Source organism: Rousettus aegyptiacus, unplaced genomic scaffold (assembly GCF_014176215.1).
Source record: "Rousettus aegyptiacus isolate mRouAeg1 unplaced genomic scaffold, mRouAeg1.p scaffold_m13_p_2, whole genome shotgun sequence".
Classification (NCBI taxonomy): Eukaryota; Metazoa; Chordata; class Mammalia; order Chiroptera; family Pteropodidae; genus Rousettus; species Rousettus aegyptiacus.
The window spans coordinates 125169943-125191646 of NW_023416295.1; the positions used below are offsets into that span (position 1 = coordinate 125169943).

The 21704-nt window shown below is 40.4% G+C and overlaps 1 protein-coding gene across 1 annotated transcript; it reads left to right on the plus strand.

Moving 5' to 3' along the window:
* Positions 1–14837: 14837 nt before the first annotated feature.
* B4GALNT1 (beta-1,4-N-acetyl-galactosaminyltransferase 1) lies at positions 14838–21698 on the plus strand. The gene is given in 12 exon segments (XM_016127748.2): positions 14838–15341; positions 15944–16162; positions 16696–16860; positions 16991–17097; positions 17555–17595; positions 17735–17915; positions 18918–18970; positions 18972–19017; positions 19154–19344; positions 19822–19962; positions 20207–20447; positions 21006–21698. Coding segments are annotated over 11 exon segments (1602 nt in total). The 5' UTR covers positions 14838–15341; position 15944; the 3' UTR covers positions 21224–21698.
* Positions 21699–21704: the final 6 nt, after the last annotated feature.

The window sequence follows — 21704 nt, forward strand, 5'->3', positions numbered from 1 at the left end:
TAATAGTTTAAGCAGGCTGAGAAGTATATAGAGATTCATTATATTTTACTTTTGATATTACTTAAAAATTTCCACTTGAATTTTCTTTTGAGAAACTCGAAGAGCAGTTTAGATTTAGCTGAAGATAGAATTAATGAACTAGAAAATAGATTAAAAGAAATCCAGAATGAGATACAGAGCCACAGAGAGAGGAATATGAAAGAGAAAATAAGACATATGGAGAGTAAAGTGAGAAACCTAATCGGAATTCCTGAAGGAGTAAGAGATAATAAAGCAAAGATTATGTTTCATTATATAAAGATTTTTATAAGTCAATTAGGGAACTAATCGAAAGATACAAATCTATAGAGTCCTGAAGCCCAACAAATTTCAAGCAGAATAGATGACAAGAAGTCTATAAGCATAGACATATCACAGAGAAACTGAATAACGTTAAAGAAAAACAGTAGATATTAAAAATATCCAGAGTATGGGTTATGTAGTGCATACATTTGTCAAAACTCACTGACCTAGAACATATAAGACCAGTATATTTCACTGTCTGTAAATTTTACCACAATTAAAGTAAAATAAAATTAAAAGCAGCCATAGAAAGAGATTACCTTCAAAGAATGGAGAATAGGTAAAAACCCTACATGATCCCTGACAATAAAAAACAACAGTTCTAAAGTCTTCTAGAGTTAAACTATTAAAATGGAATTGAAACACACTAAAACAATAACGTATACATTGGAAGGTTTCTAAATAAAGTTAAATCGTTCTAGGTTTATTGTAATATCTGCAAGGAGAGTGTGCTGATTATCAAACTATGTCTTTCAGCTTCAAATCCACTATTCTATATACTGCTGTGATGCTGGGGATGGTATTCTGAAAACTGCATTTCATTTTTTTTAATCCATTTAATTAAAAAAAAAAGTACTGTAACAGGGATCTGGAGCAGAGAGTAATCTGTGCAGAACTGCTGGGTTGTCTGTTCTGCTCTGACATTATATCCGTTAGTAAATTACCCTATGACAAATTCTGTTATATTTTATGAAGTTGCCTGCTTCATTTTTCAGTCTGAAGATACCTTCCTGTTCCAGTGGCCATTACACCTTTGCCCTACCATTAGACAATATATGACCAAATTGGGTTCATTTCAGAAATACAAAATGGTTTTAACATTAGAAAATCAATAAATCAATGAGAGTTTGGCTTTATGTTAAGATATTGATTAAGTAAATTACTTTAAATCAGTTTCCTATTAATCAATAAATACTTGAAAAGATGATCAATTGTTAGAAATCAGTGAAATGCAAATTAAATTCCTAATGAATTTATATACCCAATAAATCAATAAAAATTGAAGAGTCTGACAATACCAAGTATTGACCAGGACATGGAACATTGGGAATTCCTATACACCATACACTGAGTACAACTTTGAAAAACAATTAGCATTGCCTAATAAAGTGGGCATTATACTAAAATAGGATATAGGCTCACCTTCATAACCTTTTCACCAAGCAATTGTACTCCCAGGTGAAATTCTCTCTAATGAAATTATTATACATTATATTAGAAGGGACTTAAAAGAATGTTGTTTATAGCAGCAGTTTTTGGTAATAGCAGAAAACTGGAAACAATCCAAATATCCACGAAAGGTCATTTGGATGGATAGATGTTGATGAACTATACAAAAGAATACCACACATGCATGTAAGTGGATGCGCTGCAGCTACAGACATGGACATGGATGAATCTCATAAACAGAGTACTGAGCAAAAGAAACAAGTCCCAGAAGAACTCTGTATAGGTAATAGTTGTTTTCATACAATGTGATGCCATTTGTATAAAGTTCAGAAAAAGGCTACATTAAATGGGATGCATACACAGGTGGTGAAATTCTAAAGAAAGCAAAGGAATTATCCTCAAAGTCAGGACAGCTGTTACCTCTGTGGTAAAGGGACAGAGAGGGATGTGGTGTGCAGGGGTACAGAGGAGCTTTCAAGGTACAGTCAGTGTTCTTCTATAACTTGAGGTGATTAGATAGATATTTCCCATTATTTCTTCCACATGTGGGTATGTTTTATACAGTTTTATGTTACACATAACATTTTTAAATATGATTAAGAACAAATGGTCACAACATTAAAGTGTAAGAGGACTATAAGAGAAATAATTTACCACCGGAAGATACCAGAATTCTGAATTTTTATATACCTTATACAGTCTCAAAATACATAAAAGAAAAAATAACAAAATGCCAAATTCACAGTGAGAATTTTAACACACCCCTTTCACCAATTGACTGGGAAACTGGACAAAAAAAAAGTAAAAATTTGACCAACACAATTAGAATCTTGAACAGCATAGTTAGAAAAAACACATGCTTTCAAGCACACCCAGATCCTTTTTTAAAGTTCACCATAAAGTCTGAACAATCACCAAGAGAATCAGTGACACAATGGCATAAAATTCAAAATCAATAGCAATCATATAAAAACAACAGAAAGAAAACATATGTGTTTAGAAAAATAATAAGCATAATACTAAGTAAGTTCTGAAGCAAAGTACAAATCATAACGAAAATAGAAACTTCACATATCAAAACTTGAGGGATGCAATTAATATGGTCCTCAGAGTGAAGTGGGTAGGTTTACCTACCTGCATGGTTAAGAAAGGAGAAGATGAGGGGAAGCATCCCATGCAAACAACTGGAAGAATAGTTACAACTCCTATTAGGACAAAGGGATGATCTATTATACGAAGAGCTCTTATAAAATGAGGAGAAAAAGTGCAGCAATCCATTAGGAAAATGAAGAAAAAATTTGGATGGTTTAAAGAAAAGAGTAACTGAGGAAAGAGACAAACAACTCTTACAGAGTGAGATCACACATCTTTTACTAAGAGAAATGTAAATTGAAACTGAACTTAGAAGTCATTCTTTATCTGATGCCTATCTGATGATTGGCCCAAATACAAAAGTTTAAAAATATACTGAGTTGGCTTGGCTGAAGGGAAACCAGCATTCTCATACATTTCTGGAAGGAGAGTGTATTAGTCAGGGTTCTCCAGAGAAACAGAACAAGTAGTGTACGTATAAGGAGATTTACTATAAGAAATTAGCTTATGTGATTATGGAGATTTATTATAAGGAATTAGCTTATGTGATTATGGAGAGACTAAGTCCCAATATCTGCAGTCAGCAAGGTGGAGACCCAAGAGAGCCAATGGTGTAGTTCCAGTCCAAATCTGAAGGCCCGAGACCAGGAAAACTTATGGTGTAAGTTCCAGTTCAAGTCTGAAGGGCTAAGAAACGGGAGAGCTGATGGTTTAAGTTCCAGTCAAAAGGACTGATGTGCCCATGCAAGCAATTAGAGAGAGATCAAATTCTCTCCATTTCAGCCTTTTTGTTCTATTCAGGCCCTCAACAGTTTGGATAATGCCTATCCATATTGGGAAGGGCAATCTGCTTTAGTCTACTGATTCAGACGCTAGTACCATTATTCACAATAGCCAAAAGGTAGAAACAACTCAGATATTAATCAATAGATAAATGTATAAACAAATTATGGTATATGCATGTAACAGAATATTATCCAGCCATAAAAAGAATGAGACACAGTGATGAACCTAGAAAATATTATGCTACATGAAAAAAAAAAAACAGACACAGAAGGTCACATATCATATGATTCATTTTATTTGAAATATTCAGAGTAGGTCAATCTTTAGAGACAGTGCATTGGTGGTTGAGAGGACAGGGGGAAGGGAGAATAATGACTACTTAATGGGTACAGGGTTTCTTTTTGAGGTGATGAAAATGTTTTGGAACTTGATAGAGGTGGTTTTTGCACAACATTGTGAAAGTACTAAATACCACTAACTTGCATATTTTTAAATGGCTAATTTTATAGTATGTCAATTTCACCTCAGTTAACAATAAGAAATGAAGAAGCTGGTTTATTTTTTTATTAAATTTATTTGGGTGACATTGCTTAATAAAATTATATAGGTTCCAAATGTACAATTCAATAATACATCATGTGTATATTGCATTGTGTGTTCACCACCCAAAATTAAGTTTCCTCTTGTCACCTTTACCCTTATCTACCTCCCTCCTCTCCCCTTTCCCTCTGGTAGCCACTAAACTATTGTTCATAACCATGAGTCTGTTTGTCTTGTTCATTTGTTGCTTTCTGTTTTATATCCCACATATAAGTGAAATTACATGGTTCTTGCCTTTTTATCTGACTTATTTCTCTTAGCATGATAATCTTGAGATCTACCCACGTTGTCACAAATGGCAGTATTTCATTTTTTCTTATGGCTGAGTAACATTCTATTGTATATATGTACCACATCTCCAGAAAGAGGTCACAGATATATAATTCTATATGTGCTAAATGAACAAACAAACAAACATACAAACAAAAACATCAGCCAGAATACAAAAGAAGATAACAATGGAAATCTGTTGTATATGGATGGGATAGCCGAGGAGGGATAGCAGGTTTTAAGAAGACCTTTTATCTCTGTATAACTTTTAAAACGTTTCTACATTTGACCTATATGTAACACCTATTCGGAAAAATCTAATACAGATTTTTTCAGTGCAAAAAAGAATTGCAAGAATTTATAAAGAAAAAGAACAGAATAACATAAAAGACAAGTAAAAAAATGATAAATAATCAAGATGTTAGTGAAATAGTGAAGAGACAATAGAGAGGATAAATAAAACCAAAGATGGTTCTTCAAATGGTAAAATTGATAAACTTCTGATTAGACAGAACAACAAAAAGAAAAAGTCAATATTCAGAATAAAAAAAGGATAGACCTACAAAAATAGATAGTATTTCAAAATAAGAAAACACCATTATTATCTTTATGCTAATACATTTGACAACTTAGACAACTGAATAATGGCCTATTAAATTATAATTTATTTAAACTTTATGATGTAGTAAACCTAAAAGGTTATATAATCATTAAAAAAATGAAATTAATAAAAACTATTCCCACAATTCTTCAAATCTAGGCAGTTTTACAGAGTTCTACCAAATCTCTAAAGAATAGATTAATCCCTATCTCAGCAAACTGTTCCAGAAAACAGAAAAAAAGAGAAGCTCCTTAAGGCATTTCATGAACCTAAAATAATTTGATACCAAAACAAGAATAGTACAAAAAAACAAAATTATGTATCAATTTCATGTATGAAAATTGCTGTAGAAATAAATTAAAATATTAGAATACTGAATAGAGCAATTAAAAATACTTTATGACCATAGATTATCACAGAAATTAAGATAAAAAACCTTAGAAAATGAGTTAATTTAATTCACCATATTTAAAATATTAAACATTACAAGGAGGGAGAAATGGGGAGTTGTTTAGTAATTATAGTTTCAATTTTGTAAGATGAAAAAGCTCTGGAGATCTATTGTACAACTACGAAAATACATTTAACACTACTGAACTGTACACTTAAAATGGTTAAGAAGGTAAAAAAATTTAATTTAATTTAAAGTTTTAAATAATTAAAAATTACAAACGTTATGACCATCTCAATAGATACAGAAAAATCTCTCCAACTTCCTCTTCTGCTGCATCTTTTCTGCTCCAAGTTGGAGAAAACTCTTTGCTTTTAAGAGTTCATATGATTAGAATGGGCCCACCCAGAAAATCCACAATATATAATCTCCCTATTTTAAAGTCTGTAACTTAATTCTATCTGCAAAGTCCCTTTTGCCATGTAACATAACATATTCTTAGGTTCTGGGGATTATGGTGTAGATATATTTGAGGGACATTTATTCTGTTTACCCGACCCTCATGCCTTATTTTGTACATAAGGCTTAATGCTATGTAAATATCTTGCATAAAAATAAAACTAAATAATGCCTTCCCCGACCTGTAAGAAATTGATCCCAAAATTTAAAAAAACAAAATTAAGCAAATTAGCCTCATTTTCCATTTGACGGCATAACTACACACAAGAAACTATTCCAAGTGTCTTTAAAACGATAATTTGTACATTTGTAGTGGCATACATATATTCTAAGGATTGTGAGCAAAATCTTAAATGGTTTTCAATAACCATAGGATTAGAAGTAATACTGTACTTTTATCCTGAGACTTGTGTGTGTGTATTATGTAGTAAGAGGCAAGAGTAATTATGTTGGCATTGCTGAAATAATTAGAAAACCTCATGTGTTTGGAAATTTTGAAAATTCTAAATAATTAATGGGTCAAAGTAGAAATCATTATGTAAATCAGAAAATAGTTTAACTGAATAACAAAAATATTGCCTAAAAATATCTGTGTAATAAAAGTAAAATAGTATACAGAAAGATAGTCATACCTTTAAATGCATATATTACTAAATAGAAAATGTCGAAAGTAAATATACCTAACATCCATCTCAAGAAGTGTGAAAAAGGACAGCAAAAAGAAAAAGACAGCAAAAAAAAAAAAAGATAAAATAAAGATAAGAATAGAGTGAAGTATAAAATAAACATTCACTAGAGAGGATCAACAAGTCAAAAGTTAATTAAATCCAAATTATAATAAAAATAGAGACATCAGTGCTGAAAAATGGGACATGGCTAAAGATGCTGCCAACATTTAAAAGATATTTTGAAAAAAAAAAGAATATATTTTTAAACTCATCAGGTCATTTACATTAAAAATATAAAGCTTTAAAAAATATCCATTATACTGCAATAAAGTATTTTTTAAAGATATGTAAACAACTTTAGGAAATAAATTTTTATGTGCATATGAAATGAACTAATTCTTAGGAAACTATCAAAATTAACTCAAGATATTTTCAAAACTTTAATAATCCTATAACCATTAAAGGATTTGAATCTATAATCAAAATTCTTTGCAATAGGAAATGTATGGTCTCAGTGTAATAAATTGAAAAACATGGCCACAATATTTTGTAGTTGGTTCTATCAAGAGGCAAAGTTTACATCTCTGCTCCTTCAATCTGGGCTGGTCCTGTGACTTGCTTTAATGCTTGCTGGACTATAAGGTAAGAGTGTATTTAGTTTTGTCAGAAACTCCCAAACTGTCTTTCAAAGCAGCTGTACCACTTTGCATTCTCACCAGCAGTGAATGAGAGTTCCTGTTGTTCTACATCCTTGCTGGCATTTGGTGTTGTTAGTGTTCTGGATCTGGGCCATTCTCAAAGGCGTGTAGTGGTATCTTCTTGTTTGCAATTCCCTAATGATATAGGATGTGGAGCATCTTTTCATATGCTTATTTGCCATCTGTATATCATCAAGCCTTTTCTCTAATTTTTAATTGGGTTGTTTGTTTTCTTATTGTTGAGTTTTAAGAGTTATTTGTATATTTTGGATAATAGTCCTTTATCAGATATGTCTTTTGCAAATTTCTCTCCCAGTCTGTGGTTTGTCTTCTCATTCCCTTGAACAACTAAATATTTTTAAGATGAGAGTTCTTGACCTATAGATTAAATACAATCCACATCAAAATCCTAGCAGGATTTTTTTTGGAGAAATTGATAAGCTTATCCTAAAATTTATATGGAAATGCAAAGGGCTCATAATAGCCAAAATAACTTTGAAAAGAAAGAATAAAGTCAGAAGACTCATCCATGTCATTTCAAAACTTAGTATAAAGTCGCAATAATCAAAAAGAGTATGGTACTGGGGTAAAGCTAAATCAAAGGAAACCAGTTTTAAAGTTCAGAAATAAATCCTTACATTTATGGTCCATTGATTTTTGACAAAGTTGACAAGGCAATTCAATGGGATAAAGAATAGTCGTATCAACAAATGGTGCTGGGACAATTGGATATCCATAAGCAAAAAGATTTAGACCTCTGCCATATTAAAAAACAACTCAGAATAAGTTACAGACCTAAATGTAAAATCTAAAACTATAAAACTTCTAGGATGAAAGCATAGAAAAAAATTTTATGGCCTTAGGATAGGCAAAGAATTCTTAGATATGACACCAAAGCATGATCCTAAAAATAAAAAATTTGTACATTAGACTATATAAAACTTTAAAACTTTTGCATTTAAAAAGTCATCATTAAAAAAATGAAAAGACAGGGAGAGACTATTGACTTATAACACAAAGCCAAGAAAAACTCTTCCAACTCAATTAGAAGTTGAAAACTCATTTTTAAAATGGGCAAAAGATTTAACTAGATAGTTCACCAAAGAAGATAAACAAATAACAAGCACATAAAATGACGCTCAGCATCACGAGACATTAGGAAAATGCAAATTCAAACCACAATGAGCTACCACTACATACCCACTAGAATGGTTATAATGAAAAAGACACAATAACTAGTGTTGACAACAAAATACAGAAATTGGAACCCTCATACCTCTGGTGAGAATGTAAAATGGTACAACTGCTTTTGAAAATGGCAACTTCTTTAAAAATTAAACACAAACTTAGCATACAGACCTACAATTCCTTTCCTAGGTATCTAGCCAGTAGAAATAAAAACGTATGCCTACACAAAGACTTGAAAATGAATGTTCGTAGCATTATTGTTCATAAGAACCAGAAACTAGAAACAATTCAAGGATTCATCAACTGATGAATGTATAAACATTGTGGTATATCTATACAATGAAGTATTATTTAGCACTAAAAAGGAAAGAGCTACTGATATATCCTACAATGTCGGTGAATCTCAAAAACATGTGAAACGAAAGAAGTCAGATGCAAAAGACTAGATATTTTATTATTCTATTTATATGAAATGCCAGGAAAAGAATATAGTGAGAAAGAAAGCAAATCAAGGCATGCCTGGCTAGGGGTGAGAGTGGGGACTAACTGAAAATGGGCATGAGGGAACTTTTGGGTGTAATGGAAATGATCTAAAACTGTATTTTTGTGATGGTTGCACAGCTATAAATTAAACAAAAATCACAAACATATCATGATTAATTTTATGGCATGTAAATTATATCTCAATATAACTGTGTAACATTTTTGCCTATTTAAAAGTGAAATAAAAGGAGAATGCTAAGACTAGATCTTAGGCAAGTCTATAGTGTCTAGGGAGTCACATTTGGAATCTTAAACCATAGAGAGATGTCAAGAAGCGATTAGGATAAAAGTCAGGATAATGGTTACTTCTAGGGGAGAGCAAGGGTGGAGACTGGAACAAAGCACATGGATGTAAACACTCTTCAAGCAAAGAACTAGAAAACCTCTAAAGGTTTTATGAGGCTCTCGTTGTTATTAATTTATAACAATTGCATTAGTTAGAGAACTTGGCTTTCTATGATACTAATCATTTGCCCATGTGCACAGATTGAAAGGAAGAGTAAATACTGAAAATATATTTGTTCTCCTCAAATTGATTCTGTAGATTAAAATGAAATCCCAGTCAAATCCCAAATTATTTTATGAGCTCTAAACCAAAAGCATTACATATTTTAAAAAGTTAAGTTTTTCTACGTTAAAATTGAGATTTTTGGTTCATCAAAAGCTACCACAGAGTAAAAACATAGGTCTTACACTTGAGAGAAGTTTGTAAGATATGAACTTAAAAGGACAAGTATCTGTAACGTATAATGAACTCCCATTAATCGAGTTGAAAATATAGATAACCCAATAGAAAATTGGATGAAAGATTTCAATATGCATTTCATGAAGTGAGGGAATACAAATAAACCATACATTTATGAAAAGATGCTTAACCTCATAAGTAAGGAGTAAACTGAAAATTGAAATTGAAATGAGATACCATTACTCGGCAAACAGAGCAGCACAAGTAAAATAGGCTTACTATACAAAGTGCAGGAAGGGTGAGAAATAGTTGGAACTTTGATATATTGCTGATGAGAATGTAAATTGGTACCACCACTTTGGAAAGCAGTCTGGCACTACCTAATAAAGTTGAAAATGTCTTAACCTAAGACCCAGCAATTCCACTCAGTCTACATACCATAAGAAACTCTTGCACTTGTAAACCAGATACGTGTACAATAATATTCACAGGAGTAGAGTTTAAAAGAGCCCAAAACTTGAAACAACTCAATTCCCACCAGCAGTAGAATGTGGACAGGGGATGTGATCAAGAAGAATATATACAGTAAACTGTAAGAAAAAGAAAGGAAATAACTAAAACTATGGATAGTAGTTGCTCAGGGGCAGGAAAGGGATGTAATAGGGAGGGTTCTTTAAGGGCTTTAACGTAATGATTCTCAATTTTTTTGGTCTCTATACTCCTTTACACTCTTAAAACTGAGTGCTCCAAAGGGCTTTAGTTTGTATGGGCTGTATTTATTAATATTTACTGTATTAAGCATTGAAACAGAAATTTTTTAAATATATATTTGTTACTTTAAGTAACGATAATCCACTACTTTCAACATTTTAACAAGTATGTTTTCCAAAAAGAAAAATTGGTGAGAAGACTAGTGTTGTTTTATACTTTTGCAAATCTCTGTAGTATGTGACAGTAACAGAAGATAGCTGGACTCATATCTGTTTCTTCATTCAATCTATGGTGATAGGTTGTTTTCATTGAATTACATGAATAAATCTAACTATGTGGCTGGAAAGGGGAGGAGTATTTTAATAGCCATTTCATATAATTATAAATATTCTTCTTTGATCTTATACAACTCGACAAGTAGTAGTTTCTTAAAGGTTAGTTGCAACACAAAATCTGAAACCATATCAAACTTTCTCTATTCTTCTATATTAAAATCCATCTTACACTTTGGATCTTTTACCCACATATAATTTTGTAACATCATGAATTGGTCATTTGGAAAACACTGCTTCTGAGTTATACAGATGTTCCAAATGTTGATACATTTAATTTCAGAACATCAAAAAAATCTCATCTTCATTAATATCACTACCAATCTCATCAGAAAAGTCTTTCAGTAAAGATTATCAGGAAACTATCAAGCTCAGGTGACAGGTACAAGTATTCCAAAATTCTACTTTCGGCTTGAAAGCTACAATTTTGTCATTGGCAATAAATAATATTGAGGTATTCCCTAAGTGACAGGCTTACTTTATTCATTTTATAAAAATATCTGCTAAATACACAAATCTTCATAAACACAGTGCCTCATGCTTTGAAGTAAAATGGAGTTCCATGAATAAAAAAAAATGACTAGTTCGGCTTTCACCTAAATAATGCAAATGCTTTTCTTCCAAGCGACCATAGTTTGGTAGACAGTGAAGTGCTTTATTTGTACTTCCCATTTGATTACACGAATGTTTAAAACGTACCAACTCAAGGGTTGAGATTTAACAAAATCAAGTTTTTACTGCTTCGTCAAGGACATTCTTAAGTATAACTGGCATTATTTACTGCAGCATCTGGCAGGGAAGAAAACAGTAACTAGTATAGATGGCGCTACCGCCTTGATTAGCATTAAGGGACCAGCAGTTTTACCCACCTCTGTTTTTGCATATCAGTGCATATGTCAACCCAGCAAAAAGGCAAATAACATCTTAGTAGTATGAAAACAGCTCTGACCTCATGGGCCCCCAGAAAGGGTCTTGGGAACCCTCTGAGTGACACAGACCACACTTTGAGAGCAGTTGCTTTAAAGGAACAAGTAATGTAATGTTTTATTTCTTAAACTAAATGGTATATACAAAGGGGTTAATTTTATAATTCTTTATAATTTGTATGTATTTCTTTATATATATATTTCTTTATAATAAAAAAGAAAATGGCAAAAGTGCCAAGAAAATATCACTAGTAAAATATAATACTAGCACAAAAAAATGAAAATGTCTGGAAGTAACAGAATAATAACTAACACTCCTTGTGCCAGGCACTCATCAAAGCATTATAATTATAGTACATCCACATGATAGAATACTAGGCAGGCTCAAAAAAGATGTAGTAGTTGGAAGGAATGTTAATTGGTTTGACTTTTCAGGAAGACAATTGGCACTAATTATCCAAATTTAATCTGTACATAGTCCTTTCATTTAAAAATTCCATTGCTAGAAATTTGTCCTATGGATATTGTGATAAATGATAAATTTATAAATACAGGGTGACAAGATACATAAATTCTTGTGATATATTCTATCATCCTGAATTATTGACTGTAATTTATTAGATAGAGGAAAAAGGATCAATTTGTATGTAAGCATGTTAACTTAAACCTTAAATACATTCACAAGTCCACTAAGCCACCAAACTCAAAGATAAGCCAAGCTAGTGATAATAGAGAAAATAAAATGGAATAAGCATTGCTAAGAGAATTACTTAAAATAGAATCAGCAGACTATTAGGGAAGTGGGGCCTATGCACATCTTGTGCCTCAGTTCTCAGAGCTGCTATTAAGTTCCTAAAACTGTTGCTAAATACAAGGCCAAGCCATAAACATCCTGGAGCCACTAACATCCTGGAACAACAACTGCTACTGGACACATATGGATTATATGCCCTTCCTTTCACTTTATGCCTTCTTCATTCGCATATTAGAACTAACCAATCCCAGTTAACCTAGCCGGCAATCCTTCATCTGCATGAATTTCATTTTGCCTGGGGTTTTTCTGTTTGTTTGTTTTTTGTTTTGCCTTTATAAACCCAGGCTTCCTTATTCTCTCCAGAACACAGTTTGGATTGCTACCTGTATCTGCCTCTTGGATTGCAATCTTTTGCTCAAATAAATGCTTTTTGTTCTTTATTACAGCTTGAGCCTTTTCTTTGGTTAATATTAGCATGACTTATTCTAGCCTGCCACCAAACACTGGAAAACAAAGCATTAGTTTTGTTTTCCAGTGTTTGGTATCATATGTGTTGGTATCAGCCACAAGTCTCCCCGGAGTGTATTGGACCATTTCATGTATGCCACATGTGACTCCCTTGCACTGCTTAGGGTAAAGAACACCCATGAGCAAAGGACTGCTTTGATGCATCAGCTGGGAGCAAACAGTAGCTAAAGGCCAACAAAGGCTGACCAAATCCTGGGAATAAGGAAGCACAAGGCTTTTGTCAGTTCTCATTGCTGCTTAATTGATCAGTTCCTGGATTGTTGATTACCTCTCTTGAATGAGGATAAATGTGTATGGCAAGCGACAAGTGGTTCACAATTTTCTTGGTTGTCTCTTTAGATTAACACCTTCGAACTGGCATTTTGCTGTAACCCAAGCCAAAATCTAAATTAAAGAGCGCTCTCACATATAATAAGTGGCATTTGGTTTAAATAGAACAGATGTATTCACAGAAATTTACCAAGTATGTTTATTACAGCAATGTATGTAAAGAAAACCAAGTGTTAATCGGGACTGTTTAAATAATTTATGATATGTCCATATAATGTAATAAATAATATGCAGTAAACATTTTTAAATGAGACAAACTGTTAAGTGGTCTTATAAAAAGACCTCCAACATGTGTCACGTGAAAAAAGTAGTATGTGGTTCAGTGAATACAGTATAAGCTCTTTTCTGTTAAAAAAAAATGTTTATAAGTAGACAAATTTTATAAGGTCACTTCCCATCAAAAGGATTGACTTCAAGAGAAAATCTCTTCACTTGGAACAGATAAAATGATAGATAATATATTCTAAATACATATTAAAAAGACAGACAACCCATGATAAACAAAAACAAAATAAGCATCTCCTTGAACTGGAAATAGAAATATGATGGCTAGGGGCTGAAACCACAGAGGCAAGAAGTAACAGGTGCTGATTGTTTTGCTGTATGATGTTGTGACCCTGGCTCTGTCCATTGAGAGCTGTTTGTCTAGAGGGACAGCAAGGAACAGAGGGAACAGAGGTAGACTAGCCAGCCCTCGAGTCTACCATGCTGATTTGGACTACACCTGCAGCTGGCTAGACAGGATCAATAATGTCACCCCTGTATCAGATCCCTGCGTGTTCAATGTAAATTCTGGACTGAGAAGACAGTCACAAAACCATTCGGTATGGAGGAATGTAGGGGGAAGAGAGGGAAACCTAAAACTGCACAATGGACTGGCATATTAGCACCCATTACAAACCTCTCCTAATATATCTGCTCTGAGCAAAAACAGAGGTGCTAAAAACTACATTTCCCCAAATCCCCTGGGCCAGTGTTCCTCTGTCCATCAAATGCCCGCCTGAGAAAACTGAATTGAAGTAGGCCTTAAACTGGGGGAAGAGGGATGACCCCCAGTGGAAGGCATCATGATGTGAATTGTGGGATGCAAACTGTGATAGAAGCAGAGGAGTTCTGCAGTTAATAGCTCCTGTTTTCCAAAGCTTGTTACGGTTACTACCTGTTTGGCTGATACCAACACATATGATACCCACACACAACTGGGAGCTGTTCTTAAAAGCTCTACCTAAAGCACTGTTTTCAGTTGAATTTCTATTGGCATCTAGGGAAGGGCAAGTCTGTTGCATAGGCTGTTCTATGCATTATAGGACATTTAGCTTAGCTGACACCAGCCCACCAATTGCCAGTAGCGTCGCCAGTCATTGTGACCACCAAAAATGCCCCCACGTGCTCCCAAAAGCCTATGGAAGGCACTATTTATCACCCGTGCAAAAATCAACTCCTCAAAACACGTTGTAAAACACCTAATACCCAGCAATAAACCCCTAGAGCGCTTTCTGTCACCTACAAAGAATGCACACACGAGAAAGAACCTCACAAAAGACAAACTGGCAAACTAAGATGTCGAAGCTCATGATGAAAATTAACACTAACCAACGCCTACAATCTCCATGAGAGGGAGAGCAGAGAATGGGATTGGGGCACTCGGTTCACATGCCCAGGTTCGAAGGCAAAGGGTTGCGGGGGAGGGGAAGGGAGAAGAACCTTCCCGCGGCGCCGGCTTCGCGCCCCCGCAATGTCCTCAGCTCCCAGCAGAAGGCGCCCGCCTTCCCTACGCGTAGCAGGAGCCTCCGCCGCATCCAGCCTGTTGGCCGCGCTGCGATCTGAAGAGCCGGGCAGCGGCCTGAGCCCTCCGGGGCAAGTGGGACAGGGTGTTGGGAAGACCTTGGCTTTGTTCCTGGGGCTGGTTATCAACTCCGTGAGGCGGCTTCTCACTCCGTCCCCCACCCTAGCAGGAAACGCCCCAAACCACGCCAGCGACAAAGCCCAGAGAATCTGAAGGCAGTAGGGGTCGTGAGTGCTCGGGAAACAGAAAGATACCCTGGCAGGAAACCAACCACCCCAGCGCCGTAATCGACAAAGCCCAGAGAGTCCGAAGACAGGAGGGGTCGGGCGCGCTCGGCAAAGAGGAGGATCCCCACGCTCTCAGGATCACGCCCGGCTCCCCTATCACGCTGCCTCCAGCTCCATGAAGACCCCTAGGCCGGGGCTGAGAGTCTGGCGTAGTCCGGACCGAAATCTTGCGGCGGCCTTAGCGCGTTAGACAGGTCAGTGCCCAGGCCGGGTGAGGGCCGAGCTGAAGGCGGGAGGAGGCACGCTCGCCATTCCACCCTGTCCCCTGCACGGTTGCCCGAGGCCGCTCACCAGGTCACCTCCACCGGGGGCACCCAATAACGCGGGCGTGATTCTGCATTTTTCATGACAGGCAAGGTGTGGAGCCGCCTTCTGCAGCCCACCCGGGGTCAGGCGATGTTCGGACCGAGGGGTGGGGGGACGCGCGAGCCAGGGGGGACGGCGGGCTTGAGGATGTCCGCTGCTGTAGCAACGCGGTGCTCTTCTACTTATGCTCGGCCGCGTTGAAACCGCCGCATCCAAAGCTCTCTCGCATCAAGATGCTGGGCCTCCGGTGTGAGAGGAGCCCGAGATGTGGGAGAGGGCGAGAAGAAAGGAGGCCGGGAGACTCAAGGCCTGGGGAGTGAGGGGAGTGGACGGAGGTGAGGGGTGGTGGTGGGGTGAACGATTTGCTGTACAAATCCTAGCAAGCAAGATATGGACAGCGCCTGGGGAGCCGGGGAGGGGGGCTATCAAAGGTCCGCCCACACCTTCCGTGCCCACCTTTCTTATCCTTCCACCGCTTTCACCCACACAGGATGCGGCTGGGCCGCCGGGCCCTCTGTGTGCTGATTCTGCTGCTCGCCTGCGCCTCGCTGGGGCTTCTGTACGCGAGGACCCGGGACGCGCCGGGCCTCCGGGCACCTCCTGCGCTGTGGGCGCCCCTGCAGGGCCCGCACAGGCCAGAGCTGCTAGACCTCGTCCCAGAGCCCCGCTACGCCCACATCCCAGTCAAGATCAAGGAGCAAGTGGTGGAGTGAGTTCCAGGAGTGGTGGCAGCAGTGCATCACTCAGTGGGGAGGTGGTGTGGGGAGCTTTTGTTTCCTCTACTGCAGAGCTCTGATGCCTGGGTTTCCCCCCCAACTGATTGGTGGGCATGGGTGGTGAAGTGAGAAGTGCAGAGGGCAAATGAGTCTTGGACTGGGGGAAAATCTGTCCTCCCTGAACCTTGTTATGGTGATAGGGGAAGGAGATAGCCATGAAAGACTTTCTGATGTCTTGATGATGTCGACGTGAAAGGAGAGTCTAAGTGAGGTACTGAATGGTGGGTACACAACTCTGAAACCATAGCAGTTGGCCGTATTCTACCTCTGTGAAATCCAGATTTTGGGGATAAGCCATCTCATTCATGGTGCCTCCTTCTGAAGACTATTTGAAGAGCAGTGTTTAGGGGGACAGCTATTAGATGGGCAAGGTTCAAGGGCCAAGGTGTGGGGCTTTGTGTAAATGTTTTGTGGGATGAATAGAGTTGTATGGCTGGGTTCTAATGACCCTTCCTCCCTGCTCCAGGCTGCTGTCTGGGAACAACTGCAGTTGTGAGTCCAGTGGGGGGAGCCTTCACCTCCCCTTCCAGAGGCAGGTCCAAGCCATTGACTTCACTAAGGCCTTTGATCCTGAGGAGCTGAAAGCTGCCTCTGCCTCTAGGGAGCAGGAGTTCCAGGCCTTCCTTTCAAGGTACCAGCATGAAAGGAGGGCATGATTCTGCAGATGGAGAGCAGTGGGAGGCCTGGAGGGTAGGTGTGACGGGAGGGAGAGCACCTCTCCCACAGACTCTTCCTCTGTTCTCCCCCTCCTCTACTGCCAGAAGCCAGTCTGCTGCTGACCAGCTGCTTATTGCCCCTGCCAACTCCCCACTACAATACCCTCTGCAGGGTGTGGAGGTACAGCCCCTCAGGAGCATCTTGGTGCCAGGTGTGGAGAATTGTCCCAGGGTATGACCTAAGCCACTGTGGGCATGGCAGAGCTCAAGGATGGGTGGAGAAGAATGAGGGAAAAGTGGACTGGGAGGCGGGGGACTTCTGATGAAAAGGGGACTTAAAGTCAGAAAGGGGCTCATCAGGTAGGGGATAAGGATAGAAAGGACTCTTGGCTTGTCAGGAATTGCAGAAGACTGTAACTGAGGTTTGGGGAAAAGAATCTATTGTTTGCAGACTGACAAAAGTGTAGGTGGGTAGGTAGGGCAGGCCATAGGAGAGCTACTGCTTTGTTGGGAAGGAGTTAAAAATCAATTACTCTAGGCTATGTCCCACAGCTGCCTCAATAAGAGGAATAGGTGAGAAGTTCTGTGTTATGTTTGATGAAAAGCGGAAGAGAAAGTGAAGAAGAATTTAAGGCTGTCTGTGATTCTAATCCCACTCTTCCCTTTCAGGGCTGAGCCTGCATCCTGCTTCTGGTCAGGAGGTATACCAGGTGAGAAGAAACAGGGAGGCCAGGTGGGCATCAAGGTTGCTAGGAGAGAAACAGGGCTACCAAAAGAGGGATGGAGGAATCAGGGAAGCAAGAGGTAGGTCTGAGGGCTAACTCTGCACTCTCCAATCCTATCTCCCAGGTGAACCTGACTGCCTCCTTGGGCACCTGGGATGTGGCAGGGGAAGTGACTGGAGTGACTCTCGCAGGAGAGGGGCAGCCAGATCTCACCCTCGCCAGCCCAGGGCTGGACCAACTCAATCGGCAGCTGCAACTGGTCACTTATAGCAGCAGGAGTTACCAGGCAAACACAGCAGACACAGGTGCGAGGCCTAAGTGGACATGGGGGCCGGCTGGATGAACAGAGAGAACCCAGAAAGGCTGGAGCTGGCAAATGGCAAAGGGTGTGGGAGATACTCGGCAATGGCCAGAGCTGCCCAGCTACACAATGGGCATTTCAGCTAGGCCAGCAGGACCAGGGAGGGAGAGAAGGGGCCTTTGTTCATCTGGGGCCAGAGCAGGCCAGAGGGAAACCCGAACCGTGGGTGTGTCCCCTCTTCAGGCCAACCATGGGGGCCCCAGGAAGTGACTTGCCCCAGGAGCTGGAAGACTCAAGCTCTATTCCTAATCCACCAAAGCAAAGGGCTTTATTTTCCAAATCTCCCATTTCTCTTTTAGCAAAAGTGGCATAACAGCCCACCTGTTTCTCTCCAAGCCTTGCTACACCAAACCTGCTCCTACTTTATGTCTGCTCTTGCTGTTCCCTCTACCTAGAATGCTCTTCCCCCAGATTTTTACATGGCTCGCTCCTTCTTTCTTATCATTTGGATCTCAGCTCAAATGTCTCCTCTTCACTATCCATTACTTGTCTTATTTTCTATTCAATATTTACCAGTATCTGAACTTTCTTACTTAGTTAACCTGGAACCGGACTGACTAGGTTCCTATCCCAACTTTGTTGGTAAATAGTTGTATAAATGTAACAAGTTACTCAATTTCTCTGTTCCTTCTTTTTCTGGAGTAAGAATCTACTTAATAGAGCTATTATAAGGATTAAATGCGTTCGTATATTTAAGAGAAATTAAAAATTTCTCTTAAATATATGGCATGTAGTAAATGCTCAATAAAGGATAGCCTTTATTTAATCTTTTTCTTGTCTTTCTCTCACCCATTGGAATATTAGTTCCATGGGAGTACGAACATTGCGTTCTTGTCCATCAAGGCTTAGAAAGGTGATACTCAGAGTAAGCACTTAAATATTGATTTACTGAAAAGAGAACGTTGTCACAGCCTTAATGACCACATCTGTTTCCCTTTTTTACCAGTCCGATTCTCTACTGAGGGACATGAAGCCGCCTTCACCATTCGTATAAGACACCCCCCCCAACCCTCGGCTGTACCCACCTGGGCCTCTACCCCAGGGAGGTGAGGCTGGTGCATGCAGGGAAGTAGATGCAGCCAGATGGGGAGCAAGTTGGGACAGGGCTGGCCTGGGAGATGTCTTCCTGTGCCTCACTCCCCACTCTCTTTGTATGCACCTAACCCTGCCCCTCGCTCCTAGCCCAGTACAACATCAGCGCTCTGGTCACCATTGCCACTAAGACCTTTCTTCGTTACAATCGGCTGCGTGCACTCATCGCCAGCATCCGCCGCTTCTACCCGACTGTCACTGTGGTCATCGCCGACGACAGCGACAAGCCAGAGATCATTAGCGGTCCCCACATCGAGCACTATCTCATGCCTTTCGGCAAGGTGCGCAGAGAGAGCGAGGGTGAACTGGACGCGCCCGCGAGGGCACCGGGAGAGAGAGCACGCGCTCAGTCTGCAGTCTCCAGAGTAGTGATTCCAGGATTAACTGCCTCGAAATCACTGGTGTGCCTGTTAATAAGTATGAGGCTTCCTGGAATGTAAACTCTGTGAGAGCAGGAATCGCGCCTGTCTTATTCGGGCCGCAGTCTTAGAATGGTGCTTAGCACGAGTGGGTGCGCGATAAGTAGTTGAATGAAAGCCCGCAGGAATTAAATGCATTCCCAGACCTTCCCCAAGAAAATGACTCGGTATCTCTGACGGTTGGAAACTACATTTTTTATCTAGTTCCCCACCATTCATAAGCAACTGTAAAGTTTGGAGAGGGGCACAGGCTATTCAGAAGGGTCAGGAGTAAGGAGGAAAGATAGCAGAAGGGTAGGTCCTACCTCTACAGTTTTAACCACATATACCTTTCTTCAGGGCTGGTTCGCAGGCCGGAACCTGGCGGTTTCCCAAGTAACTACCAAGTACGTTCTATGGGTGGACGACGACTTCATCTTCACCGCGCGGACGAGGCTGGAGAGGCTTGTGGACGTGCTGGAGCGGACGCCGCTGGACCTGGTAGGAGAGGGGTCGCAGGAGAAAGAGGGCCTCCAGGAGGTTAAGACCACGGCCAGGGAGACCCAGCCGAGAGCAGTCGGCCTTGGGACAAGAGAGGATGGGAGCCTGGGGGACTATCTGGGTCCTGCGGGGGGTGGAGTGGAAAAAGGCAGGGCAAGGGAACGGCCCTGGGGGCTACGGTGGTAGAGACCTACCCGCCTTCCCGTTCCCGCCCCTCCTGGAGCCTTTCTTTCACTCCCGGCAGGTGGGGGGAGCGGTGCGCGAGATCTCCGGCTTCGCCACTACCTACCGGCAGCTGCTGAGTTTGGAGCCTGGCGCGCCAGGCCGCGGGAACTGCCTCCGGCAAAGGCGCGGTTTCCACCACGAGCTCCTCGGCTTTCCAGGCTGTGTGGTCACAGACGGTGTGGTCAACTTCTTCCTGGCGCGCACCGATAAGGTGCGCGAGGTGGGCTTCGATCCGCGTCTCAGCCGCGTGGCGCATCTGGGTGAGTAGACCTCCCTCCCGCAGGGTCTCAGGGTCCCCGCAGGGTGCTGGGCGACTCTCCGTGCAGCAGGGCGCCAAAGGCCCGGGGTACTACTACCGGCCACACCCCTGCAGAGTCCACGACTGCCTCCCCGGGGCCTTAGAGCAGTTCTAGGACTTACCAAGACGTGCGCCTGGGCAAGAGCCAGAGTCCCCAACTCCCAGCCCGCACACCATTTAAACCTTCATCCGCTGGTCCACCTTGAGCTTCCCCACCACTACCCCACTCCCAGCCACTTCCCTTGGTTCACACCAACTCTGAGCAGCCCATTCAGCATTTATTGAACCTCTAGGTGGGTGAGTAGGTTTTCTTTTGAAAGCCGGAGGTAAGTATATTGACTCCATTTTGTACAAGAGGAAAACCTAAGGCTCAAAAGGGTTAATTTATATGCCCAAGGTCTTTAGAAGTGGAGTCTTTGCATGCAAACCCTCCATACCCAAATCTCAGTTCTCCCTTAAGGGTTGGCTTTCTGCATCCTCAGGATCCTTCATTATGTACTCCCCTTCCCTCCACTCCCAGAATTCTTCCTGGATGGACTTGGTTCCCTTCAAGTAGGCTCCTGCTCAGATGTTGTTGTAGATCATGCATCCAAGTTGAAGCTGCCTTGGACATCGAGGGATGCAGGGACAGAGACTTATGCCCGGTACCGTTACCCAGGATCACTGGATGAAAGTCAGATGGCCAAACACCGCCTGCTCTTCTTCAAACACCGGTTGCAGTGCATGACCTCAGAATGATGGCCACTTGGGCCTTTCAACTGTCAGGCTGGACCTGCTTCCTTGACCCTGCCAGGAATTTCTAGCAAATACCACCACCCAGTGAACACTCCTCTGACTGTCCCCAAACCCTTTCAGAACCTGATCCTAAATAGGGGCTTGTCCTGGTGACACTCTTCTTTTCTGTGAGTGCCCAGGGGAGTGATGGAGCCATAACTTGTACCACAGCCAGTGCCAAGATCTTCCTCCACCCCTTCTCATGGAGGTGGGGGTCGTTTTCCAAGTGCCAAAGAGCCCATGGGGACTCTTAAGACCCTAAAGTGGAAACATCTCCTGAAGACTGAGGGGGTGGGGAAGCTCCCAACGTGTATTCCCAGGGCTCTGTCCCCCCTCCCCATCTCTGGATCCAGGACTCTGTACCACTGGCTACAGCCCCACCCCTATGGAAGGAACTGGTGACTGGAGCTGGGGAACACACAAGTGAAAGGCATTTTTAGTTGTG